The sequence below is a fragment of the Narcine bancroftii genome, chromosome 8 (assembly GCF_036971445.1).
Source record: "Narcine bancroftii isolate sNarBan1 chromosome 8, sNarBan1.hap1, whole genome shotgun sequence".
NCBI classification, from domain to species: Eukaryota; Metazoa; Chordata; class Chondrichthyes; order Torpediniformes; family Narcinidae; genus Narcine; species Narcine bancroftii.
Window position 1 is genome coordinate 137077518 of NC_091476.1, and position 27792 is coordinate 137105309.

Sequence of the window (27792 nt, forward strand, 5' to 3'; positions counted from 1 at the left end):
GACGTGTCCCATATGCAGCACTGCAAGAAGTGGAGCATGAATTGGAATGACTGCAACATGAAGGAGTGATTGAACCAGTCAATAACTTGTCATGGGCTGCACCTATCGTGGTGGTGAAGAAATCTAATGGATCCATACGTCTGTATGCTGATTTTTCAACTGGTTTGAATGCAGCATTGGACAACCATTAATAGCCACTGCCATTGCCTGATGACCTTTTTGCAAAACTGAATGGAGGCAAATGCTTTGCAAAGATCGACTTAGCAGAGGCATATCTACAGGTGGAAGTTGATGCCGAATCGAGAGAATTGCTGACCATCAACACGCATTGAGAACTGTTCAGATATACACGTCTACCATTCGGAGTGAAGACTGCTCCAGCTATTTAACAACAGGTCATAGAGACAATGCTGAATGGTGTTCTGGGAGTTGCAGTGTACCTACATGATATCCTGGTCATGGGAGCACATGCTCGCGAATTGTTTGATTGTCTTGATTGCGTTTTGTTCCGTATCAGAGACTATGGGTTTTGAGTGCGTCCAGAAAAATGCGTATTTTTTCATGAAATCAGTGAAATATCTGAGTTTCATCATTGACGAAGATGGATGGCGTCCAGATCCTCAAAACACTGATGCCATCACGCGTTTGCCTGCACCCAAAGATGTGATCACGCTACGTTCATTTTTGGGTCTTATAAGTCATTATAGTTCATTCTTGGTGGAGATGCATAAACTCCATGATCCACTCAACAAGCTTCTTACACAGGGTAGCAAATGGAATTGGACTTCAAAATGTCAAGAGTCGTTTAATTGAGTTAAGACAATGTTAAAATCGAACCTTCTTTTGATGCACTACAATTCAAACTTGGAGATTGTTGTAGCTTCATATGCATCACAGTCTGGGGTGGGTGCAGTCATTTCACCTATACTTCCAGATGGGAAGCAAAAACCCATAGCACATGCAGCACTCTCTCAAACCGTTGCAGAGTGTAACTATGGACAAATTGAAAAGGAGGCTCTAGCAATTGCTGCGGTGAAGAAATTCCATAAAATGCTCTATGGACAGCAATTCACTCTTCTGACAGATCACAAGCCGCTATTAGCAGTATTTAGTTCAAAAAAAGGAATTCCAATTTACACGGCAAACCGACTACAAAGATGATCAACTCAACTTGGATGCTCTGATGGAAACTTTTGAACTGCAGAAACCAGTGACCAACCAAGAACAACCATCACAGGAAAACGAGATTTTACCTGCTGCATCACAGGAACCTGTACGAACTTCACAAAGAATTCGCAAACCAGTAAAGCCCTTCCAAGTGGGCCCAAGTCTACACTCGTATGCGTAACAACTCAAAGGGGGAGGTGCTAGTGAGTCCTAATCAGAGTGACCCACAGTCACCAGGACCCACGAGATTGCCTTGTGACTTGAAGTCACACACTTGTGTAAATACTATAAATAGTTTACGCCATTTTGTGTAAATAGTCAATGTCTTGAGAAAATGAAGTAAAGAGCACAGTGTTAAGGGAAACCTCTTTGTCTGTCATTTCATTACTCTGGGTAATCAAGAGTGGGAGTTCGGTTCTTCATTTAACATTTCTGGCCTATTTGTTTTTTGAACGAATAAATAAAGTTAAAAAAAATGGAAAAAATTACATATGTTTCGCGTGATAACTATAGTTTTTTTATTAATAAGTGGTTGTTATATTCAGAATATTTACATTTCAAGTTATGTTGATTATATGTGTGTTTAATTTTTCCTTCATATTTTTTCTTTCTTTATGGCTCTCCTTAGGAGAGTTGGCTGAAGGGGGGGGGGCGGTCCTTTTCTTTTCTTTTCTTTTATATATATATATAAAAATTAACATTTATGTTTATGGTTAATTGTTGTATATGTTATGTACTATTTGTTTCTTGAACGAATAAATAAAGTTTAAAAAAAACCATTTCTGGCCACGGTTACAAAAGATAGCTATTAATATAGCCTGCTCTGTGAATTCTAGTGGACCTCAGAGACTCGAAGCTGTCATCTTTTTCCCTTCTGATTCTTTTTACTGATTTACAACTCTGGCAAGTTTTTACATATATATTCTGTACTTATAGATAGGTGGTTTCTATTATATAGATGTAATTCCAGTTTTAAAATCGTACGGTTTCTGTTTGGTGCATTGAAGCGTGTAAACTGAAATTTAAAATATGACTACGTTGATGGTGTGTAGATGGAAACAAAGCATGGTTTAGCGACACATATTATAGCTTCCATGGTCAGGAGCATCTGCGCCAGAGAATGTAATTCCACTCCCAAACTTTCCCTTCCCTTAAAGGTTGTTATTGTAACTTCAACTACACTAATCCACTTCATACTTCAGGTCTGGGATTTCCACAAGTAACTAATACTCAAATGTCCCATTGCAAGGTGAACACTGATAATTAATATGTTACCATACATTTTGGAAGAAACCGGAACACCTAGAGCAGGGGTTCCCAACCTTTTTGTTCCTCTGTACCCCTTGGGCATTTTATAGGTTCCCGTGTACCCCTAAAAATTAAGGATCAAAAAAACACAACATTGTGCAATCTGACTGCAGATTACAACACCATGTATTGTACAGTAGTGGTTATTTTCTCAGACCCAACATACCCCCTGAAGAGTGCAAGAGTACATGTACCCCAGGTTGGGAACCCCTGACCTAGAGAAAGCAAATGCAGGTCACGGGTAGAGCATACAAACTCCTTTCAAATGGCACGAGATTAGAACCTGGGTCACTGTTGTTCTCAAGCCGTAAAGTTAACTGCCACCTTAACCGTGCTGTCCTAACCACACAAATATTTATTTTATTTTTACTTCCTATACAGTTCAGCTCTAAAGGAATACTGAGAAACACAGAGGGCAGTAACCTTTTACACAAAGATTAGGACTGTTTAAATTGAACAAAAAAAGTGCCGACATGGGACTAATATTGCACTGGACATTAATCAGCATATATCATCATCTCAGTATATAGGACAATATCAATAAATTATTACAGATGGTTTCATCAGACCCAAGTGGCAAATTAACTAAGTCACAATTTTTACAGCAAGTGGATTGAGAGGATTCCAAAAGGAAGTTGCAAAAGATGCAACAATATAGAAGAGAAACAAATATTCAGGATGTCAGTGACTGGTAATTGTTGGAGAGATATTTTAAATCATATTTTATCAAGGAGATGGGAGCGGGTGAAATGCCTAAAATGCATCATGTACAGACACCACAGATTTCTGTGCAGTGCTGTCTGAAACAATGTCTACAAAGAGACCACAGAGCTTCTGGTCCAGCCGCTTCTCAGTTGAATTCTGAAGTTTGGTAGAATGTCACAGCATATTAAGGGAAAGATTAAGGCATAATCTTCGTGAGAACTGAGAAAGACAAAACCATAAATAGCCAAATAAAATTGTTGGTCGTGACGTTTCATGTGTGAAATGCAGAGTTGCTCCCCAAGATTCTTCCACTTACTGGCTCAGTACATGACCGAACCAAATTTTTTTCTCCAGGAGAACATTCAACCTACATAAAGAAAGAGTGATTATATCTTTATTGAACCCAGATCATGGGAGCTGTGAAGCTGCTGTGCTACACATCCCACCTCTTTTGCTTCGGTAAGTCAGCTTGCTGTGTAAAAGGACTCCTCAACCCGGATTTTCTTCTGTTCTGTGTGATCAAGCAAGCTGGCTTCCAGAGACAGGTCATGTACATGGCTTTTCAGTGTAAAAAAGGCTAATGTTGCCAAACTTCTAGAATTCGACATTTTGACCCTCATGAACCATAATAAGTTCTGGTTTTGTGGTTCCACCACTTGGAAAACTGATGAGAAGATTAATGTGAGTAAATGCTGTTCAATAGCATAGATATAGAACATTACAGCTCAGAACAGGCTATTTGTCCCACAATATTGTGCTAGCCTATATAAACTTACTCCACAACATAAGAATGGTTTAACTTCAAGGGTTAAACCTTGTTTATCTCCAAGGGTTGATACGCTTGCAATTTGCTCCTGATCTGTTATGTTTTTATGGAAAGATAATTAGAAGATAGCACTGAATATAAAAATCAATAAATCACTGTATGTGTGAGATTACTGAGCATATTCCAGTTCTATTTTGTAATAACAGACCCATTCTGTTTTTCTTTTAGTATGTTTGTAATGCTAGACTTTATAAAGCCAAGTTTAAACTGGGAGAAGCTAGACTTTTTTGTAAGATGATTTATATAAATATTTGCTCTGTTACGCTGCTGCAAGACAACAAATTTTGTGACTTCTTCCTGACAATAAATTCTGATTCTGATTTTGTAGATGCTTTTTTTAACTGAAAAAGTTGCAGAGGAATTCTTTTGAACGTGAACCATCTTTTCCATGAAAATACCATGCATACTTTCCCCCACCCAAGTACATTTTTATCATTCTGAGTAAATCTTATGCTGAGAATACTTTCATGACCACAGTGTAGTAATTTGAAATTGTTGCATATTTTCAAAAGCGAGTTATGTTGTCTCCAGGCTGAGCAGTTCTTAAATTGTTAATCACCCATAACGCCAATCTTATCTTGCCCCTTATAGCAGTTAATTGCTTTGTTCCCAGTACAATGTTTCCTGGGTTGTATCTACATTCTTATACCATTGTGGGCTGACACCTGAAAAATGTTTTTTTTAAATGCAGAAAACCATATTTAATTCCCAAAATTCAGCTGCAAAACAAACTTTAGGACGATAACAAGATAGAACTTATCAGGTCAGGCAGCATCCATGGAAAGCAATGGACAGGGAAATTTCTGGCCAAAACCCTTCTTCAGAAAAAGCAAGAACCAGGTGGAGACCTAAATAAATGGATGGGGGAGCACAGACTGGCAGGTGATGCATGAGTACAGGTGGATGAAGAAAGGAGCAAAGAGATGATGGGGAAGGGTGGAGAGCTGTTAAAAATGCAGCCCGATAAGAGGAAGGGAAGGAGTGGAGTTTAGAAACATTCCCTTTTCATTCAATCCCAATCATGGCGGCATGGTTGGTATAATGGTTAGTGCAACGTCTTTACAAGGCCAGTGATCGGGACTGGACCGAGGTTCAAATCCCACACTGCCTGTAAGGAGTTTATATGTTCTCCCTGTGTCTGCATGGGTTTTCTCCAGGGGCTCTGGTTTCCTCCCACTGTTCAAAAATGTACCAGCGGTGGAGATTAATGGGGTATAAATTGGGCAGTACGGACTTGTGGGCCGAAATGGCTTGTTACCATTGTGTATGTCTAAAATTTTAAAAATTAAATTGTATCCATTCTGAAGAATTAATAGACAGACCATTCAGCCATTGAATCTATGTTGGTTCCATGTTGATTCCGTCTCTATCCCTATAACTCTCCTGCCTATTTGATTTCATTTTAAAAGCCCAATTGACTGCTTCAATCACTGCTGGAGGCACCACATTCCTGATCTACTACCATTCTTCTTAAACCCCAAAGCCTTTTCTCTCAGCTTCATGTAAAATCTGAGTACTTTTTGCTTAAATAATCCAATAATTGGGTAGGAGGGGAGAGCGATATCTCTACCATTTATTTGCCTGTATAAATCTATCATGATCTCCAGCAGTCTTCTTTGACCAAGGGGAACCATAAACCCCTTTGTCTCTGAAAACATTCCAGTGAATCTTTTCTGCACCTTCCCTAAGAACTTCCACATCCTTCCTAGGACTAGAATTGGATTCAATACTTCAAGTGCAGCTCCACCAGTCTTTTTATGAAGATTTCATGTAACCTTCCTCTGGAGCTCCAGATTCCAGGCTCTTTTCCTTCCAGTTCCTGTTCATTAATCCTTTCATGTTCCACGTTCTCCGATTACCCTGATGTTTCTTGCTGAAAATTATTGGTTTTTGCTCGAGAAAGTGGCTTTAGAGTTATTTCATTTGCAATGAAATCATGTTTCTAAATTGTTTCTTAAAATGTACACAAGAAAACAATGAGAACACAGCTGCACCATCAAGAGCCATGGCTTCACTATGTTCCATGTCTGGAATATTCACTGCAAGCCCCATGAATGACCTTAAAATAAACAACCTTCATCTTTCCATTTTTCCTAAAACTACCGATTCACGTACTTTCTTTAATAGTGAGATTCACGGCTTCAAATCTCTGGACAAAGAACTCTTCTCTGTTCAAGTTTATTTTACTTTCATTGGCAGATGGGACTGAAACTGACAAATCATGACTTATTTTACATCCCGAATTGCCTGTTGGAAGGAGGTGACGAACTGCTTTCTTGATGCATTGTGGGCTATCTACTGAAGGGGTAGGAAGTAACAGGGTTTCGACCCAGTGACAATTAAACACTGAATGGCATCATTCCCAGCCAGGATTGTTTTTGATCAGAGTGGAACCTGAAGGTGGCAGTGATCCCAGGAGCCTGAGGCCCTTGTCACTCTTGATGGAAGAGTCATGAGTGTAAGAGAAGTATTGTCAGTGCAGCTGAGGTGAATGATCATAGTGCGTGGTACATGTTACAACATGTTACAGTGGTGCTGCTACTGATGAAGGCCTGGGTAGAGTGGGGAGTGGAAGCACAGCACTCCTCTGCAGGTTCCATACAGGCTTTAAATGACCTGTTAAAGGAGCCAATGGTGTGCTTTTTTAAAATCTTGGCCTAAGATGGCGGCGCTTGTGTTTGGCAGTGGCTTCGAGGGGTTGTAAGCTACGGAGAAGCAGAAGACTAGTTCAGGGCACCACGACAAGGGTAAACAACCCCCAATGAGAAGGAGAAAAACGGGAGACAATGCTATGGGGTGGTCACTATGAGGTGATCCAGTGAGGGGTTTGGTGGCTGAAGAACACATAGGCAGCGAGTTGTTGGTGACTTGAGAAGAGGAACCCACGCAGGCTGTGGTCTACTGGTAACTTGTGGTCAAATGACTCACAAAAGACTGCGGGCTGCTGGAGACTGACTTGAGAATGGCTGAGGGGCACCAGGTCTAGTATTGGAACAGGGACGTGAGAGGATGCCGAGGGTGGAAGGAGCGCTTGAGGGACCTCGGTCACTGAAAGCTTCCTGATCGTGTTAGAGGTTTGGATCTGGAGCTCAGATTGCTGATGGATGAACTAATCTGTGTGGCTGCAGAGGGCAAGGAAATGAATCCATGGACATTTGGTGATTTCCTTTTGTTTCTCTTTCCCTGATTGAAAGGGATGCCAGGCAATTTCTGCTGATGGGGAATCATTTCCTTGTGGTAGAAAAAATGAAATTTTATGTAATATTTCATCTGTTTAATTACATGACAATAAAAAATTCTTGAATCTTAAATGTGCTATTGCTGGGGAGGAATGAGTATTGAGAGTGGTAATCTCTCACACTTAACCTTATTCCCTTGATGCAGACTTCGCAATAACTAGAAACAGCTTGTTTCTTTCTACAGTCCCATTCTTTCATATTCATAAACATATCTTAAGATTTGCTCCAAGTGCCTTTGTGTTTTGTGTTCAGAAATGAGACCCTCGTTCAGAAACTTTTGAGAAAATAGTGTTTTCAACATTATCCAATTCACAGTTTAATATGTTTCATGGTGAACATGTCAACTTGACTCAGGTTGTGAGTTTAAACTCCAAGGTGTCATGATAATGAATATGTATGAGATGTACCGGAAGTCACGTGGTATGAGAGAGAGATAAGAGCACAAGCAGGAGAACAAAGGAAACTGGAAAATAAAGACACTGAGAAGTTTACCTGATAAAACTTGTGTTCGATGTTTTATTAACTTCACATTTCGGGCCACAAATGTGACATTGGCGACGAGGATCAAAGAAGCTTGAAGAAAATTAACGACTAAAGAAGATTACAGAGGATTAAAGAGAACTTCAAGGTGATAAGAATTTTCTCTGTGACTCAGTACCTTTGGGGCTGGAATATTTCCTCATGGCTGGGGCAGACGGTGACTTTCTAACACATAGTGGAATTGCTCACTTTGACCCAACAGGTGATGCAAGCACTGTAAGTGTGAAGTGGAAGGCATGGCTGGAAGAATTTGAATCCTACGACGACAGTCGTGGCCTATTTCTAGATACCGGTACAGTTGAACAAAAAGCGCAGAGGAGGGCGTTACTTCTTTTCACTGTGGGACCTGCAGTTCGGGAAACATTTAAGACACTTTTGAATACTGGAAGAAAGGATGAATACCGGAAAGCGGTAGATGCATTAAATGCACACTATGTAGTGACACCGAATGCTACATTTCAACGCCATTTGTTTTGGAGAACGAGACAAGAAGATGGCTAGAAAATTGCTCAGTACGTGACGAGACTACGCCAGCTAGCTGTTGGATGCAATTACATGCCAGCTGATTTGGACAACCAATTATTGGATCAAGTCGTACAGCACTGTAGATCAGATAAACTCAGAAGACGTCTACTGGAAAGAGGGAGTGAGTTGGAACTCACCAATGCTTTAACCATTGCTGCTGCATTAGAGGCTGTTGACGGGCAATTTCATACCATGACCCTGAAAGACAACTCAAGCCAGCAAATTAAGAGGCTCTCACATCGCCATAATCAGCCAAGATATACGTCGACACAGGACGTGGAGTGTTATCGATGTGGAAACCGAGGTCACTTTGGAAAAGACCCATATTGCCCGGCCAAAGGCAAAGTTTGCAGAAAGTGTGGAGGTAAGGACCACTTTGCAAAGAAGTGCAAAAGCAAGTCCAATGCAGACCAGAAGAGGAAGAGTACAACTTCCAAAGGCAAAGCCTGGGGGAAAGGAAAGTATCCTGGAAAGAAAGATACCATTTGCCAGATAGTCGGTGACGATGATGATACCCAGGAGGAACAGAGTTGTTACCAATTTACGTTGAATGATATGCATCATGAGAAGATCCCAGTGATCACTGGTGGAGTGACAATGCAGGTCATTGTAGACTCAGGCAGTGACAGTAATGTGATTGATCGACATTTATGGGAGAAGTTGAAAAGGAAAAAGATCATCTGTACCTCAAAGAAGTATTCCAAGAAACTGTATCCATACACAGCAACCAAGCCATTGCAGACCATTGGATTTTTTACTGGAACTGTTGAAGCTGGAGATAAGTACACCGAAGCAGAGTTTATGGTCATAGAAGAGAGAGGAGAACCATTGCTGAGTAGAAGCACAGCGCAAGAAATAAAGGAAATCCGAGACGACCAGGAGATGAGGGACCACGATGCTGAAAAGAAAGGTGCAGCAAAGCTGTACACAGATTCGAAATGTGGAGCCAAGTACTCAGACATCATGCCACGAGATAATGTTCTAGTGAGGCATGAAACTGGTGGTAAGCTAGACACACCTTATTACCATACTGTCGTATCCAGAAGTGGCAGTATGGTGACAGTCAAGTCTCCGACTGGAGTCCTGTATAAGAGAAATGTATCAGGTGTAAAAAGGTACCAGTCCAGAGATACATCGAGCGAAGAGGTTGAAAGGCCAATATGAGATGCTGAAACTGAGAGACCTGATGATGTTCCAGAGGCAGTTACCAGCACTCCTGATGAAGTGACTGGAGCGCCAGAAACACCCGAAACCGTGGCGAGCAGTATGTCCGACGCTGAGATTGAACAACCGAGAAGCGACGACAATATCGCAGGCAGGCCGAAACGAAACCGGAAAGTGCCCAAACGATACGAAGACTTTGTGCCATAGTTTTAATAAGAACTTTGGGACAGTATTTAATCTTATATCATAAAGTGCATGAATGAGTGCTGTAGGAAGTAAATTTTATGTAGTTGAGTTATAGTATTACCATTAGTTACGATGTTTGTAGGTTTCCGAGGGATATTGGTAAGTGAAGGTAAAGTTTATTTCTGATTAAAGGAGGGATGTCATGATAATGAAAATGTATGAGATGTACCGGAAGTCACGTGGTATGAGAGAGAGATAAGAGCACAAGCAGGAGAACAAAGGAAACTGGAAAATAAAGACACTGAGAAGTTTACCTGATAAAACTTGTGTTCGATGTTTTATTAACTTCACATTTCGGGCCACAAATGTGACACAAGGATTGACTGGGCTGTGCAAATTATAATTTGGTGAACTTTAAGCTGATTGAGTGGATGTTAACTTAATGTTCCTTGTGAACCTTTCCAGCTGCTCCAGAAAGAATAACCAAATGTGTGAAACGCTTTTCCAAAATTTGCACTTGATAAATCACCATAGATACAAATACTCAGTTAGATGTTTAGTACCATTTCACAATTCACACAAATGCATCTTCTTTCACTGTGATAATGTCACTCAGACCAGTTCTGATGCTCAATCTGAGAATTTAACAGCAGTAAATAAATAACTTCATTCAATTCTTTGCCTAAATTAAGTAAATGAATTAAAATCACTTGACTTTCACAATTAGTTATTGAATCATTAATTTAAATGAGTTGTTTTGAATATTGACATACCTCAAGCAGACTTCACGAAATGACAGAACAAGGCAGGCGCGTCCCCGCGAGAAGGGAGGCGCGTCCCCGCTGACTTGCCGGAACTGATCTGCGAAGCAGCGAGCTGGTGAAGTGTGAGTGCAGAAAGGTCGAACCGCAGGTGGGGGAGAAGGCGGCTGGGTACACAGGGCGGGGGGGAGAGTAGGGGGCGGGGGGGAGAGTAGGGGGCGGGGGGGAGAGTAGGGGGCGGGGGGGAGAGTAGGGGGCGGGGGGAGAGTAGGGGGCGGGGGGGAGAGTAGGGGGCGGGGGGGGCGAGTAGAGGGCGGGGGGGGCGAGTAGAGGGCGGGGGGGGGCGAGTAGAGGGCGGGGGGGGCGAGTAGAGGGCGGGGGGGGCGAGTAGAGGGCGGGGGGGGCGAGTAGAGGGCGGGGGGGCGAGTAGAGGGCGGGGGGGGCGAGTAGAGGGCGGGGGGGGCGAGTAGAGGGCGGGGGGGGCGAGTAGAGGGCGGGGGGGCGAGTAGAGGGCGGGGGGGGCGAGTAGAGGGCGGGGGGTCGAGTAGAGGGCGGGGGGGGCGAGTAGAGGGCGGGGGGGGCGAGTAGAGGGCGGGGGGGGCGAGTAGAGGGCGGGGGGGGCGAGTAGAGGGCGGGGGGGGCGAGTAGAGGGCGGGGGGGCGAGTAGAGGGCGGGGGGGCGAGTAGAGGGCGGGGGGGGCGAGTAGAGGGCGGGGGGGGCGAGTAGAGGGCGGGGGGGGCGAGTAGAGGGCGGGGGGGGCGAGTAGAGGGCCGGGTGCGCGGGGTGGGGAGGGGAAAGAGTAGAAGGTTGGGTCCACGGTGGGAAGAGTAGCGGCTTGGTGCATCGAGGAGAGGAGGAGGTAGAGCAGGGATTTAGTAGAGAGGGGGGGAAGAGAGTGGGGGAGCAAACGTGGTGGGAGCGAACAAATGGGGAGAGAGTGGGTGGGCGAATGTGGGAGGAGAGTGGGGGCAAACGAATATGTGGAGAGAGTTGAGGGAGCGAACAATGGGGAGAGAGTGTCATTGTGGGTTGGGAATTTGGAGAGACAGATATGTTGGGTAAGGGAGTTGGATAGACGTGGGAGGGAGAGTTAGGGGGTGGGGGGTGGTTACGTGGAGGGAGAGGGACAAAATATTGGATGATCAATTTATGTACTGGGAGCTGGGAAAGGAAGTTAGAATGTAAAGCTCGCCCTTAAATGCTTGAGATATGATTGTTCAAGGTTCCTTTTATTGTCACATAATACATGATATATTTCAACTTTTGTCTGACATAAGGCAAACAAAGAGTGCCCATGAACATTGCCCAGCATTCCTAACAATAGGAAGAAGAGAAGCAAAAGAGAGGCCCTTTAGAGTCAATAGCCCCATTCAAATTGTAGCACCTGGGTAGCCCTCCTTGGGGTGATTACTGGGGCAAAGGTGCTAGAAGCACCTTTTAAATCGCAGGGGGTTCAACCCATTAAATTGCCAACCCGGCAATTTAAGGGGTATCATGCACTCACTGGAAGTTCTACCAGATGTTCAGATGCTGGCTGCCTGGTGACACGTGGTCACTGGAATAAGCGGGTCGGCCCTAGTAAGTTTAACTGCGTTCCCTGACTACCTCTGAGGAAGGTCAGGGACCCAGTTGGATTCCGACAGGTATGACTAGATCGGACCCTTTCTAACTGCCACATAACTGGGGCAACTAACAAGGCAAATTGTCCAGTTAATCCCATTTCACACGGCAGTTTGAAAGGGCCTATTGAGCATCTTATGGATTCGCCTTCAGAACTCCCACTCCCTCTGCAGCCTCATAGAATCCAGTTCAAACCATCAGCAACCCACACCCCAGATCCTCTTTCTGTGCCAAAATTCTTCAGAGAATCCATTAAATTTATGCAGTTGATTATTTAATTTGTCTTATAGACACCAGCACTGGTCATAGTGTCTTATTATTTTTCTTAATATATGATAATAATTTCTCCAATAATTTGGTGATCACGTCAATAGAGGGAAGCTCAATACCACCTTCTCAAGGGCAGTTACCAGCCTGTTCATTGTGAGTTAAATTTAGAAAATGCTGGTTATTCGTACCACCAAGTCTGCTATTTGAACTATTGTGCTTGCATTCTGGATATTTGAGGAGCGTGAACCACAATTTGGCATCCATTTATTCTATTATAGTTTCATATTTTAAAAAATGGGATCAAAATGCAGTTATTTTGTTTTCAGTTTGTGACAAGAATCTGATTTGCCTGCTGTTTTGAATTAATTTGGTATTTAACTTGCAAGCTCTGTGGCATTTTGAGACTGCATTTGGAGCATACCATTTGGTTTGAGCTCTTTTTTAAAAAAAAATGTCAGGTAAATCAGATTTGTATCAAATCATCTAGGGTTGGGATTGCATGGCTTCCACATCTGCATCTGAACCCAGCAAATATTCAAACTCCAGTCCATACCAGAGCAAATATTAACAATGATATTTTGCCAATCAAGATCTGAAGTTTTCCTTTCTTGCTGATGGTAATGGAATTGTTTTTGAAAAACCAGTAAGGTTGGACACTTGTAAATTGGTTGATCATAGCATCATTCAGCAAGCACTCACTCAAACTAATTGGCATCATTTCCATTTTATTCTCCCCACATTCTTATCATTTTTCAGAATCTTATCACTCGCCTACATATTAGTGGCAATTTACTGTGGCCAGTTTAGCTACCATCCCATGTGCCTCTTGCTGGAACAGCTGGAGAAACTTGTGTTCACAGGGAGAACATGTAAACTCCAAAGACAGGGTTGGAGGTCAGGATCAAACCCGGCTTGCTGAAACTGGGATGTAGAGCCTCACCACTGAGCTAGGAGTAACATTTTCCTTGTTTTGGCAATGACAAACTTCCTGATTTTTCTCTCTTTCATGTTGCAGAGCCATGTCATCCATTCAGTTTCTCTCGAGGCTACCCTTGCCACGCCTGGCCTATCACAGGATCTCCGGGCGAAATCCTGGAGTTGTATTCCTTTCGGGATTCAAATCCAACATGAACGGGGAGAAAGCGTTGGCTTTGGAAGCATTTTGCATTTCAGCGGGTTATTCCTTCGTCAGGTAGAGTCTCAAAGTTCTGAAAGTACAAATGTGTTTTACACTGTTTTCAAGTAATGCGTACCATGATACAGTGATAGAGGTTGTTCTGCAAGCAACCAGTTGGACATGAGCAATACAAGTATAACAGTAAAGGAGTACAGAGTTACAGGAAGAGGTCAGTTGGTATGGGGCAAAGGCAACATAATTTTGCTGTTTTGAAGTTTTTCTACTGAACTGCTTGACGAGAAACATTTCTGCTATTTTATTTCAGATTTCCAGCATCTGCATTAAATAAAAAATAGGGTTGAGAGTCGTCAAACACAAAAGTCTCCAGATACTGTGATTGAAGTAAAACCGTAAAGATGGGGAAAATTACTTTATGTAGCAAAGATTAAAAAAAACATAACCAATGTTTCAGGCTTAAGCCTTTCGTCAAGGTAGCGAGTAGGCCTACTCTGCCTGTCAATATGATTTTGGCAAATCCTCTCTCTACACCATATTATTGTATTCCTTCCCATGCGCTTTGATGGCTTTTGTGTCTGGGAATATAAAAAATATTCGGCAATCCATCCTCCGCTACCTTCCTGCGAGAGAATTTCATAGCTACACCACCATCTGAGTGAAGAGGTTTTTTTTAAATCATTTCTGTCATTGATATCCTGAGGACATGGTCCTAGGTTCCGGACTCTGTGGAAGGGAAATCATCCAGCCTTGTCAGTACCTGTATTTTGTACATTCTTCTTCTAAACTGTAGAGAATTGGAGACCTAGTTGTCCAAGTCTCTCTCAATCTTATAGTCCTGTCATCAGAGAAATTGGTTTGGTGAATTCATTTCCTCCACAGTATATATTTGATTATCTGCTCTCCCAATATTTGGAATGGTTTGGCATCTGACTCCCTGAGCAGCTGCTTCCCAAGCTCCCTTTGAAGTTTACGGGACCCTGTGTTTCACACTCCCTTTAAACTCTGTTGTTTGGAAAATTTACTATACTATTGTATAAAATCATTTTTGTTTTTTTTTTTGGGTGGAAGTGAATTTGAAGTATCTTGGCATATTATCAGATCAAGTACTATTTAATGTCGTAATAACACAGAAATCTAATATTACATGAAATTGCCTTATGGCGGACAGAGGTTCAACATTAGCATTGCCCGGTGCTCTTTACAATCAAGAAAGAAAAGCAAAAGGGAGTCCCCCCAGAGTCACTGTCTGTGGATTCGCCTCCAGCGCTGCTGCAGCCTCTACAGCTGCACAAGACTCCAGTTCAAAGCATTGGCAACCCGAGCCCAGAACCAAACCTCTTGACATTATGAGGAAATCTTCAGTGCCCAGGGGCCTTCAGGAGTTCCTCTCAGGATCCTCTCGGCATCCCTGTTCCGATACTTGGTTTTCATGAGCCAATCTCCAGCAGCCCGCAGCCTGGTTTGGATCCTTTGACACGCCACCACCACAAGCAGCCTGTGTGGGTTCCTTGCCCGCAAGTTGCCAACAGCTCGCTGCCTGTACTTGTCCTTTAGACACAAAGCCCCTCGCTGGTCTCCCACTATGTTCAATGTCCTTGGAGTCCTTTCCTCTGCTATTCCTCAATGGAGGGTGTTTTCCACGTTGCTGGTGCTCTGCCCCAGTCTGCTGCTCTCCCAGAGACTGCAACCCTTAGAGACTGCTGCCGAACACTTGCCTGGACCTTGGACCTGGATCCTGCAGTTATAGGATTTTAAATGAAACCCAATCAGATCCTTTAGCGGCCTTTTAAAGCCTGTACGGAGCCATCAGCTGTAGGACCCTGCTGGCGAGTGCTGTGTTTCCACTCCCCTCTCTCCCCAGGTCTACACTAGTGGCAACACTGCCATTTTCTTTACTGAAATAATCTCAAGTAATCCAAAAAATCTTTGTGTGGCATTATTGTTGTGTTGGATTATCGGTGTTTTACTGTGTATTCCCTTTGGTAAGGAGTGCATGATGCTGAAAGTGTGTGGTCTCACCAAGGCCAAGTATAATTATAGTATTATTGTTGGTCTGGATTCAGATGTAGAACAGGCTCAGAAAGGAAGTTAGATTTCCTTTCCTAAAGGTCATTACTGAATCAAATTTTGGTTTGGTAATGACATCGAGTAGTTTCATGGTCACATTATTGATATTGGTGTTTTTTCAGCTTAAGCTTTTTTAAACAAAATTTATAGAATTTAAATTCTCCAGCAGTCTTGGTTGGATTTGCACAGATCAGTCTGAATTATTCATGCTGCTATACTGCATTTGGGGATGTGAGACAGAAAGATCTTTATGAAAAAGGACTAAGATTGGATTTTTTAAAAAGTCAAATTTGTTAGAAATTTGCAGAGTGGAAGGAAATAAATTTCAATGAACTATCTTGCACCTTTGACATTCAGATGTTCTTGCATCCAACTCATTTAATTAAAGAGACCAATCTTGTGAATAAAATTGGCTAATAAATGGAGATCAGCCACATCAGTCTTACTGACCTAATGTCTAAAATGTTTCACGTTTAAATTAAAAATAATTTTTGATTACAATTGTTGGAGAGTTACTTAATGCCTGTCACCATTTTTATTATTTGCTTTTAAATCTACTCTACATGCTTTACTGAGCATTTGCAACAATATATTTGATCTGTAAATATCCTGTTGAACATCAGAGTAAAATTTACTCAATGAGAATGAATATCAGAGTAAACCAAGTCAATAAACACATTTTGGTGGGAAAAAATAGGCAGAATAATTTTTTTTCTTGATGAGAGATTGAAAGGCATTGTGTTCAGTGATTTCAGAAAAATACAGTATTTTTTAAGGACTTGTCCAGGTAGATATAGAGGTGTTTCCTCTCTCTGGGGAGTGTAGCAACTGAGATAACAATCTCAAAATAGAGGATTGGTTGTTATTCAGGGCAGAAAGGAGGGGACATTTATTCAGGAAGCAATTAACCTGTTGGAATTCTTTATCTGTAATGGCAGTGAGAGTTGTAAGTTTATTATCATCTGTTTCTTTGGCTTGGCTTCGTGGACGAAGATTTATGGAGGGGTATGTCCATGTCTGCTGCAGGCTCGTTGGTGACTGACAAGTCCGATGCGGGACAGGCAGGCACGGTTGCAGCGGTTGCAAGGGAAAATTGGTTGGTTGGGGTTGGGTGTTGGGTTTTTCCTCCTTTGTCTTTTGTCAGTGAGGTGGGCTCTGCGGTCTTCTTCAAAGGAGGTTGCTGCCCGCTGAACTGTGAGGTGCCAAGATGCACGGTTGGAGGCGATATCAGCCCACTGGCGGTGGTCAATGTGGCAGGCACCAAGAGATTTCTTTAAGCAGTCCTTGTACCTCTTCTTTGGTGCACCTCTGTCTCGGTGGCCAGTGGAGAGCTCGCCATAGAACACAATCTTGGGAAGGCGATGGTCCTCCATTCTGGAGACGTGACCCACCTTCAGCAGCATGGATTCGATGCTTGTGGACTCTGCCAGCTCGAGTACTTCGATGTTGGTGATGAAGTCATTCCAATGAATGTTGAGGATGGAGCGGAGACAACGCTGATGGAAGCATTCTAGGAGCCATAGGTGATGCCGGTAAAGGACCCATGATTCGGAGCCGAACAGGAGCGTAGGTATGACAACGGCAATGTACACGCTGATCACAAAGATTATCATCTGTACAACCTGACAAAACAGCGTTTTCCAGCCCTTGATGCAAAACAATTGTAGAGCCTGAGGTCGCCACTTCTGCCTCGTAGGCTGAGGTCAACCTTCCTGCTAGGGAGAACAAGGTGGCCATAGGTCCAAAGTTCCTGCTCCTGCTGGGAGAATGAGATCCACGCTCTTGCCCAGTAGGCCGAGGTGTTTTTTTTACTTGTTTAATTTACAGTTTTGTTGATTGGGGTGTTGTAATAAATTTTGGGTTGTTGGTAGGAGGCACAGACAGCCCAAAAATGGGAGATCAACTTGTATATCCGATACATCATAAAACCGTTAATATGAGGCTTAAAAAAAGGGGGGGGGGGCAGGTCAACCTACCTTTGATGAATTTTAGTATTTAAAAGAGATCTAGTCCAGAAAAGTGATGCTGAGATTTGTATTTCATGGTTGTGGGATAAATGTTGACCGTCCTTCTCCTTGAGGAGAGAACTTCTGTTCACTCCATGGAACGTGGTCAGACCCTGGTTTTATATTTTTATCAACAGGATGGCACCTCCCACCAGATAAATATTTACCCCAGATTAAATTTATAAATCTCTTGAATGGGTCTTGAACCTCGTGCCTTCACATTTGAACTCGAGTTTGCTGCTCCTCTAACCAAAGGCCTGTATTTGTTTCTATTGTGTAATGAATGGGTGGTTAGAAAGTGTAGTTAAGATCAGAACACTTCACATTTTGCAAATCACTTTTAAAATTGGTGTTTATTTCTGATAAAGAGTAATGAAAACTATATTGCACTCTACATTACAACTCTGCATCTGTGAGGTTATTACCAGAGTAGATATCAGAAAGAAATGAACATACAGTGTTCAAAATCTGCCTAATAAATTTTAAACATCTATGTGCCACTAATCAGACCCAAGGGGACAAGGTGGTGATGAGTGGGAGAGGTTTCCCTGTGCACTCCTCACCAAGCAACATATAATTTTCTTTATGTAATGGGTTCTGATGGAAGTTGAAAGCCAAGAAGTGACTGAAATTTCTTTTTCCTGTAAATAAAATAGGAAGGTGGTTGATTTATTTTCTCTCTCTAATGATGAATTGCTGCTTTTCTGTGTATGAAAATGGGCAGAAGGTTGGTGATAGTTGTGCCATCCACATCATGGGCATAATGTGACACATGCAAGGAAGTTTAACTTGCTAATTATTGGGGAAAGAAGTACCCAATATTTTTTGTGATGCCAGTAATTCAGCAGTTTGTTGCCAATTGGTTCAATGCATTTGATTTGTCCTTTTAAGGAATTAAAAAAATATATTTCTGCAAGCTTTAGTCAAATCAGACTATTCACATTCAGTGGTAATTTGCTAAAATGGTTTGCTCTGATTTCCATGGGACCAAATAGGTGCACGTGCTATGAAATGGGCAGCTGTCCTCCATCAGCCCACTGATGTATGTATATTTTATCAATTGGTAATCCTTGATTAATCTTTTGTTATATGTCTGTCCACCTGAGATTAAATGAATTGTTGTATTCACAAACTGGACAAAAGGCATTGCCAAAAAAAAAGTTTTATGATCTTCATTTAATGTGATGGCGGGATATGGAATATAATTATCCAGTATTCCCAGCTGAATCAAGTGTGCAGTATTTCACTGCAAGAGTGCCATCAGGCCACCTACTTACCAGTTCCAACTTTGATATTGACTTAAAAAATCCATTATTAGCTGACAACTGTTTTGCAGCCATTTTAAATAGAGAAAGTTGACCCTTTTGGTTTAATTGTAGGTGCTTACAATATGGATCAAATTCAACAACTATTTTAGTCTGAGGCATTTCAAGAAAGATATTGTTTAAATTGGGCAATAATTTATTTGCCATATTGGGTGTTTCTCTGTTCAGGTTTGATTATACAGGCTGTGGAAGCTCAGATGGAAATTTCGAGGATTGTTTGTTGGGAGATTGGAAGAATGACACAATGTCAGTTTTGGACAAACTTACCACAGGACCACAGGTCAGTATTGGGAACCCCTTTTGTTCGGTCTCCTTTATTAACTTTATTTATTCACTGAGCTGAAATTAACTTTCTTTTCCCTATGTTAATTGAGAATAATACTCCAATATGATCTTTCAAAAGCTAAATATACAAAGAAGAAAAATGTTAAGGGCTTTGAATTAAGAGTCATTGGTGAGGTGAATTTGCACAAGCTTCTGTGCTATTTGTTTTATGATAAACCCTTTCTCTATATCAACAAACATGAATGACATATACCAGTAATTCTTAAAGGGACATTGTTCCTTTGGATGTTTCACAGAAAGCTTCTTAATCTTCACAGTGGAAGTAACTTGTGTTTATGAAGTAGGTAACCATTAGTCAAATGTGACAGGTCAGAGGGTAAAATAGCACTTGAACCATCTTGCTCAAAACAGCCATCACTGCTTCCCCCCCACCCCCCACCCCCAATAATATTGCTGGGAAATTTACAAGGCATCTCCAGTGAGGGAGAAGCTTTTGTGTGTGAGCGCACTACATACAAAACAAAGTTTTAGGGTTAAAGTAGTTCTGGAGCCAATAACTGAAGCCAAACTAGAAAGCGCCAGACTTGCGTTCACATCTCACCACAGTGGCTAATGAATTTTTAATTCACTTCCTGGGCTCTTCAGGCTGAACAATAAATGTTATTGTCACTACCCAGATAGAGTGAATGTGTGGAAAATAATGAATGGAGATGATTGCAATTCACCAGAACATGTTAAGTAGCCAATTTTGAATGTTCTTTATAGTTTTTTTAATCAACATTCCTCCATCTCTTGACTGCTTACATTTATCTAGAGTCTTCTAATAAATTATAATGTCTCAAGATAAGAAAGTTTGGGTTATAAAATAAAGCAGCCTTGTATCTGGATAAAGATGGACTTGGTAACTGTCAATCATGCATTAGTGGGAAGCACTTTGTTGCTCTTGAAACTTGATTGCAAATATCAAGGCCATCACTGCAGTGGTGCAGAGGTGGAATTGACCAAGACCTTGTCCACCAGTCTTTTTAAGGAGGGCAGAAGAACCCTTCCAGGGGACACGGAGACAATATTCATTCATCATTCCATTATTGAGCTGGATTACCTGGGTCTTCGCTGTATATAAACAGCTGCATGCACCCTATGTTACAGCAATGTGCCCGCTTATTAGCTGTCTTTGGAAGTGTGTAGAGATTTGTGTAGTATGTTAGAATACGCAGGAATTGCAGGATTGTTTGATCCTTTGCACTTCCTCTTTCAATGTATGTAATGTGACACAAGAATCTGCAGTGCTGGAATCTAAAGGGACAAACTGCTAGAGAACATTGAGTCAGGCAGCATCCAGGGAGGGAAACAGTTAATATTTCTGGTTGAAATCCTAAGCACAGTTTGATGGGGAAGATGTCTGAAATTTCATTTTTCGCAGATTCTTTAAAGTTTGTTACAAAGTTTGTTTTGAAATATAAGTAAGGTTTTTTATGTCTCAGTTGGGTCTCCTCTGCCTTTGATGCTTCAGATTCTCGTGGGCTCCAGCATGGGAGGATGGCTTATGTTACTGGCTTCCCTTGCCAGACCGGAAAAGGTGGTGGGAATGGTCGGCATAGCAACTGCTGCGGATCAATTTGTATCTGCTTTCAGACAGCTCCCTCCAGAGGTAAGAGAAACTGCATTTAATACTTGCATGTCTGGAGTTGGAATATTGCAGAATGCCATGCATTTTGCTTGGAGGATAAATTCGAAAGACAGATTCTCTGGTAAGTGTCAATTCAGTTGCAACAGTGACTACATTTCCCCAACACTTCATTGCCTGAAAAATGCTTTGGGAACTATAAAGGTGAAGTGCAAGAGAATCTTTATCCATTAATTTATTTTCATGCTTTTCTTCTTAATTTGAAATTGCACAGAAATTTCTGGATATTTTTAAGATTAAGTGCCCAAAACACCATGATCTAGAAATTCAAGTGCATGTCTCTATTTTTTTGGAACCAGTGCTCCACTTGTCAAAAAAAATTAACTATCATGATTTTCATGGATCAGGTTTCACCTCTCTGGGTACCATTCACAAGTTGCACAGATGCTATCAAAATAATTTCCATGTCCCACACGCATAGGAATAATGTTATTCCCCTTGCAAAGGGTGGTCTGGGAATCCACTCTTATTCTGAGTGCACCTCGAACAACTATATTTTAGATGTGCTGTTTCCAAAGGAGGTTCTACCATTCTTGGGTAGAGATCCTGGCTTCTCCTCACCTCTCCCACTCTCAAAGACTTGATTTAACGACCTGACCAAAGCCACTATCCCCATGGATGTCCTAGTTCCACCTCTGCCGTAGCCCTTCCTGATGTAACCTGATTTGAAGGGAAGAATGTAAGTAACAAACACAATAATGACTGATGCCATGGATCACGAGTGCTGCTGGGTTTGTGGTTAGTCTTCAGGGCTAGCATTTGTGCCTTCCAGCATCCATCAGACCTGGATCAGTAATCAAGAGTCTGAAGTTCAAATCCTATGAGGGCACCTGGTAACAAATTTAAGTAAATAGACCTTGCAGTGGAAAGTTAGCCAAGAAATGACCAAATTGTGCAGACCCATTTGCTTGACCAATGATTTTCAGGGTAGAAAATTCATGGTCCTTACCTGGGTTTGCCAATATGCCACTACAGGCTTCTAAACCTCTCTGTTCAGGAGCAAAGTGGGACGGGCAATAAATGTATGGTTAATGTTGTACACATCATGAGTAAGGAGATAAGTATTTTGCTAGATCAAGCCCACAATTAATCTGGTTGTATGTGTACAATATTATGTCTTCCAGCACACCTCTGGATGCTCAAATTTCTACATCTATATCTCTTTAATGAGATTGATTTCATCCAATTTCTGTTTAGTTTGTATAATTATGTACCTCACACTTATTACGGATGGACAGTCTGCTGAACTCCTTGACACCTTCTCCAAATGCACAATTTCAGTCAAATTTTGACATTGCGCACATTCAAAATATAATATGCCATGTCAACTTGCTTATTTATTAAGACTAATCTGTACAGAGATAGTCTTGCATTACAGTGTTTGTATTGTGTAACAAAGCATTTCTCATCAAGACATAGGACAATAACATGTTAAGTTCAATCTTAAATTCTCAACCAAGACCAACCCACATCATTTTCCTTTGTTCCCCAAATTGGAAAAAGGCAGTATAACATTTAGGTAATGCCTTTCATTAGTTTTAAGTTTATAAAACAGAGGCTTTGACAAGGTAGACCGTCAGAATCATTTCCCCAGGGTAAAAGTGGTGCAAACTGGATGATGTGTTTAAGTTAGGGGGCAGTGGTGGGAGTTTAAGGGAGATGTGCAGGACAAATGTTTTACAGAATGCTGGCTGCCTGGAACAAACTGCTAGTAGTATTAGTGGAAACCAATTCAGAGGTAGCGTTTAAAAGGCTTCTAGATAGACACATGAATATGGAGAGGTATTTGTCTTGCGCAGGCAGCAGAGTTTTAGTTTGATTTGGGCATGTTCAGCGCAGACCCAGACTGAAGGATTTTTTTTCTCCTGTGCTAAACTATTCTATTTGTAGGATTACCATTTAATTTTAATTTTTGGGTGAGGGTGATGTGTCACAAAGCTGCCATTTGAAAGATGTGGAATCTGGTGGCTGAGCAGATGGACGTGGATTGTAGTGATCACTCCACCTTTTCCATTCTGGCACAAGCTTGATGAAGGGCTCAGAACTGAAATGCTATCTGCCTTCTATGAACACTGCGTGACCTGCTGAATTTCTCTAATACTCTTGTGTATTAAACTACAATCGCAATGTCTGAAGACTTTTTTGTTTAAGAAGACTCGGTCTTTTTAAGTGGTTGCTCGGGTGCTCAGTGGTGTCTGTTGGCAAATCTGCAGCACACACGTGGATAATTCATCCCATTATAAACGTGTCAAGCCAGAAATGGCTTGCATTCTCATTGGAAGCAAAAGAGAACACAGATGCTGGAACATGGAGCAAACAAACAAACAAACAATAGAGGAACTCAGCAGATCAGGCAGCATCCGTGGAGGCTAAAAGATAGTTGACATTTATGGAAATGAAAATTAAAATGAATAATATTTGTGAAGAAATGTCTTCTGTGAAGAATGATATGAAGATGGTTAAAAGTGATGTTAATAGATGTTTCAAGGCAGTGGATACTGTACAGGATAATTTCAAAAAAATTGAAGAAGCTTTTTATGAATGTAAAATCAAGTGGAATGAAATAGAGAAAAAGTGGAAGATACTTTTGTGGATTGGGGGATTCAGAAGAAGGAACTGTTGAAGATTGATTCTTTAGAAAATCAAGGTCGGAGGAATAATATATTTTTTAAAAAAAGTTCTTCCAGAAGATATTAAAGGCCCAGATCCGGTGAAATTTTTCAAGAACTGGGTTCCTGATGTGCTGGGTAGTGAATTTTTTTCCAGATGGTCTGGAATTGGACCAGGCACATAGGACGTTGAGGAAGAAGCCATTTCCGGGCCAACCACCATGTGCAGTTTTGATTCGCTGCTTGAGATACCAGGATAGAGAAATGATATTCCGGATTGCAGTTCAAAAGGCTCGACAAAATCAGACTCCAATGATGGTTCAGGCCAACAGAGTGTTTTTTTTTTAAATGATGATTTGAGTCAAGAAATTATTAAGAGGTGTAGAGAATTTAATTCAGCTAAAGAAGTACTGTGGAGAAAGGGTTATAAATTGGCTTTTCGTTATCCTGCTGTATTTGAAAGTCTTTTATGGAAATTTTCAGTCTCAAATTTTTGCTAATTCGTTACCAGATTTACGAGGAAGTGGATGGTTACCATTATCGTCACCCAAAAGGAGGGTAAATGGGAATGGGAAGAAGGTTGAATTGACACAGAGTCCTCTTGATATTGAAGATCCGGAACTGTCATTGGGACTGGAATCATTGGGATGAATGTGTTTGATTAAGTACTTTGGAATAGTTTGACAGGGGTGGGGGGTGGATGGCACTGAAGCTTTTGATAGTCATCTGCCACGAGTGGGTTTTACCACACCCAGATTTTTAGGGAGTTACCACATTATTGTAGTTTGTGATTGAGATTTTTTTTTAATTGGGGTTTTTTTTATATATATATATATATATATATATATATATATATAAGGGGGGAAGGGTTATTTTATTTACAAGGGTTTTTTTTAGCAAGGGGAGCAATATTCTATAATAGTGTGAAGAATGTATTAGGGTAAAGAAATGTCTAATTTGAATTTTGCAACTTTTAATGTACGGGGATTGAAAATTATATATAAAAAAAAAAGTTGATATTGCCTTTTTTACAAGAAACACATTTTGACTGAAAAAGAACATTTAAAAAAAGTTATACAAATCTGAAAGCAAAATGAACCATCTTTAAAATTAAAGGTAATCCTACAAATAGAACAGTATTAGCAGAGGAGCAGGCCCTTCAGCCTATGTCTGTGCTGAACAGGATCCCCATATTCAAACTAAAACTCTGTGCCTGTACATGACAGATATCCCTCCATATTTGTGTATCAATCTAGAGGTGAAGGGCAGTAAACTGTATGAGTAATAAAGCAGATGGAATCATCATAGAGGAGGGGGAAGTGAATATTTGGAGAACCTGTATGGATCAGAGGGAAAAGAGCACAAAGTGTGCGGCTACCTGAGAATGGAAAATTCAATTTCCGTCCTACCTAGATGGAGTAAGAGTTATTTTCCACCCTAGTTATATTCCTGCACTCGTTTTGTAATACTGCAGATCCCAACTCACCATGCACCTATCCAATTACTTTTTAAATGCAATGAAAGTTTCTGCCTTCAAAAGCCTCTTGGGCAGTGAGTTCCAGACCCCATCTGCTCTTAGGGGAAACTATTTCCTTCAGAAACTTTAATTACCTTAAATACATGCTGGATATAATTAGTGTACAATTAAGGTGGGTATCCTATCCTTTTCACTCTCTTCTTGCCCTACCGTTTTTTAATTTTGGCTCTACTAAAAAGAATCTCAGTGAAGTTGATCTATCTTCAAAGCTAAACTTTCCAACCAAAACTCCACCATCAAGAAGAGCAGAAGGTCCATCATATGCAGATGCCCCCTCCATGTTGTTTGTTCCCCTGAACTGAAACAATGGTACTGGATCTTTTTTGCTGATGGATGCAAGTAACAAGTTCCTGTTCAAGAGCAACGTGTGAGTTTCTTCATGAGAATAGCTGCTGTGTTTCAAGCAAGTACATAATGCAACTCTCAAAACCTTGGGGGAATCAGCTGTAAGTACTGGCCTTGTGAATGATCCCTAGATACTTGGACATTTATGGGAAAGAATTTCCCTGGGTTTGTTAAATGTGTCTGACTTGTGGTTTGATCTATAGATGAGGAAGGAAGTGGAGACGACAGGCCAGTACAAGATGCCAAGCAAGTACGCTGCCAATGGCTTCTACACCATTAAGCATGACTTTATAAAGGAGGCAGAGGAGCAGCACTGTGTGCTTCAGAGCAGTATCCCAATCTCCTGCCCAGTGCGGCTCCTCCATGGAATGAAGGACGACCTCGTCCCTTGGCAGAACTCCATCAGGGTGGCGGAGCAGCTCGCAAGTGACGACATTGACATCATACTACGGAAGAATGGCGACCACCGCATGTCGCAGACTGAGGACTTGAACCTGCTTGTGTCTGTTGTTGACGACCTTGCACAGAAGTTAACAAAAAGCAAGGACTGAATTAATGATCCTTGTCCTGAGCTCCCGTGACCCCAGGTCCTGTCTGTACAGAGTTCCCCACCGTACATCCTCTATGGAATTGCGTGGAGTCCCCTTACATTCACCTGTTTCTTCCATGCTGTAGGTTAATTGGCTACTGTAAATTATCCCAAATGTGGGTCGGTGGGGGGGGGGAAGAGTTGATGGGCACCTGAGAAAGAAAAGATCATGGGGAATTGTGAGAATGAGATTAATGGGATTGCTTTGAGGTGGTGCATAATAGTTGGACCCAATGTCTTTCTCCTGTGCTGCAAGGAAATGAAGCTGTTAGTTAACGGTGATGACCTTACTGCAAAAATTATGTAAGTCTTTATTACAGTGTAACAGAGCATTGTTGAAAATGAAAACACCATGCAGAATCTTAAATAACTTTTGGTCAATTCTTGCACAAAATAGTTTTTCCACTTTTCACTTAGCCAGTGAAAAACTTCCTCAAACAAATGGGAATGGCACATATTTACAAAGCTTTTAACATTTCTTTGTTGTGTTTTAGAAGAGGCCCTGAGGTAAGAAAGAGGCAGTTTTCTACAGTGTGTTAATAAGACTTCACTTCGAAGTACTTAATTGACCATAAAGTGTTTTGGGAGTTTGCTCAGCATTAAATCTGTCTTGCTTCAATCCCTGGACATAGTTACAAGTTTATCTCTGCCATTAGTTTTGATTCATTGAAATGTGTTTCTAGGTAACAGTAGGTTTAACTTTGGGAAATGGAGAATCATTAATCATTTTGCACTTCCTATTCAAAATGGGGCCAGAGTTCTGTTGAGTTCCAACAGCAGCCATGTTAACCCATGAACAGAATTTTGGTCTTTAGCCTCTGATGTGGCAAGCCCTTTATTTGCCATAATATCTATTTTATCTAACTTGCATGAAAATAACAGGATGGAGGTAAATAATACCCACCTTCTTAAAATGAAGAGGTAGCTCATAGTATAAAAAGCTTGAAGCAGGAAGTAAAAGTTTGCCTGCGCTGCAAACTTACCTGTAAATAAATACAGCAGAGAACGATACAACCAGTTTAAAATATAAACAGTTTATTACTTCACCTGCAGTAATGCTAGTGGGAGAACTAGGAAAAGTCACCAACTCTTCTCTAATGCATTGTCCTTTCTCAAAGATCAGTCTAAAAGGGGTCAACTTGTATAATAAATTGAATCAATGCCTACATGCACTTGCTAATTGGAAACAGCTTTACATTTGTTCATTTAAATTGGAATTTATTATAGTTATTGATCATTCAACAGAAACTTACAAAGGCTTAATTTTTTTTGAAAATTTTGTTTATTAAATCATGATAGATATGTTAAACATACAATAATGGATACAACTTTATATATACATAAAAAATATCTCAAAAAGAAAGAGGAGATCACATAACACAAAATTCATAAATTAATTACTATGGTTCAGAGCAACACCACTAAATTAATAATTCAACCCAGGTAATCCAAATACGGGCTCCAAGTTTTACCAAAAAGGAATAATTATTATGTAAATTATATGTTATCTTTTCCAATAGAATACAAGATCTCATCTCTGAATACTCAAATTAGTCTCATTTGTCCAAGTAATTGCCAATCTCAAAAAAACAATTTTAATTCTAAACTCAACCTTTTAATATTGCCCAACAAAAATATCTTCTAAAAGTTCCTTAAATCTATTCCAAAAAGGTTTCACCGTCTCACATAACCACGTAGAATGTAAAAAAAGAACCTACCTCCTTATGACAGCTAAAACATAAATCCAAAGAAATAAGGAAATATAAATTTAATTTCTCCAGAGTTAAATATAATTGATGAATAAAATTATAATAAACCAATCAATACCTTACATTTACAATTTTAGTCATACTATCCTTGCATAAATTCATCCAATCACCCTGAGAAATACATAAA

The 27792-nt window shown here is 41.0% G+C and overlaps 2 protein-coding genes across 2 annotated transcripts in view; one reads left to right on the forward strand and one right to left on the reverse strand.

The window, feature by feature from the left end:
* Nucleotides 1-27792, reverse strand: part of LOC138741223 (transgelin-like) — a 68712-nt gene that overhangs the window by 35552 nt on the left and 5368 nt on the right. The window lies entirely within an intron of this gene.
* Nucleotides 6669-26266, forward strand: LOC138742110 (palmitoyl-protein thioesterase ABHD10, mitochondrial-like). Its single transcript, XM_069896295.1, has 9 exons — nt 6669-6706; nt 7079-7164; nt 7901-8056; nt 9509-9650; nt 10530-10592; nt 13327-13503; nt 19013-19124; nt 20643-20780; nt 25511-26266. The coding sequence occupies exons 1-9, from the start codon at nt 6669-6671 to the stop codon at nt 25856-25858; spliced, it is 1260 nt and encodes a 419-aa protein (XP_069752396.1). The 3' UTR covers nt 25859-26266.

Bases quoted from the DNA above. Each gene is read 5' to 3' on its own strand.
- LOC138742110 (XM_069896295.1), top strand. From the start codon at position 6,669: ATGGCGGCGCTTGTGTTTGGCAGTGGCTTCGAGGGGTT. The intron at 10,593-13,326 runs GTACACAGGGCG...TTCATGTTGCAG, and splicing joins GTGGGGGAGAAGGCGGCTGG to AGCCATGTCATCCATTCAGT. The intron at 20,781-25,510 runs GTAAGAGAAACT...TTTGATCTATAG, and splicing joins TCAGACAGCTCCCTCCAGAG to ATGAGGAAGGAAGTGGAGAC.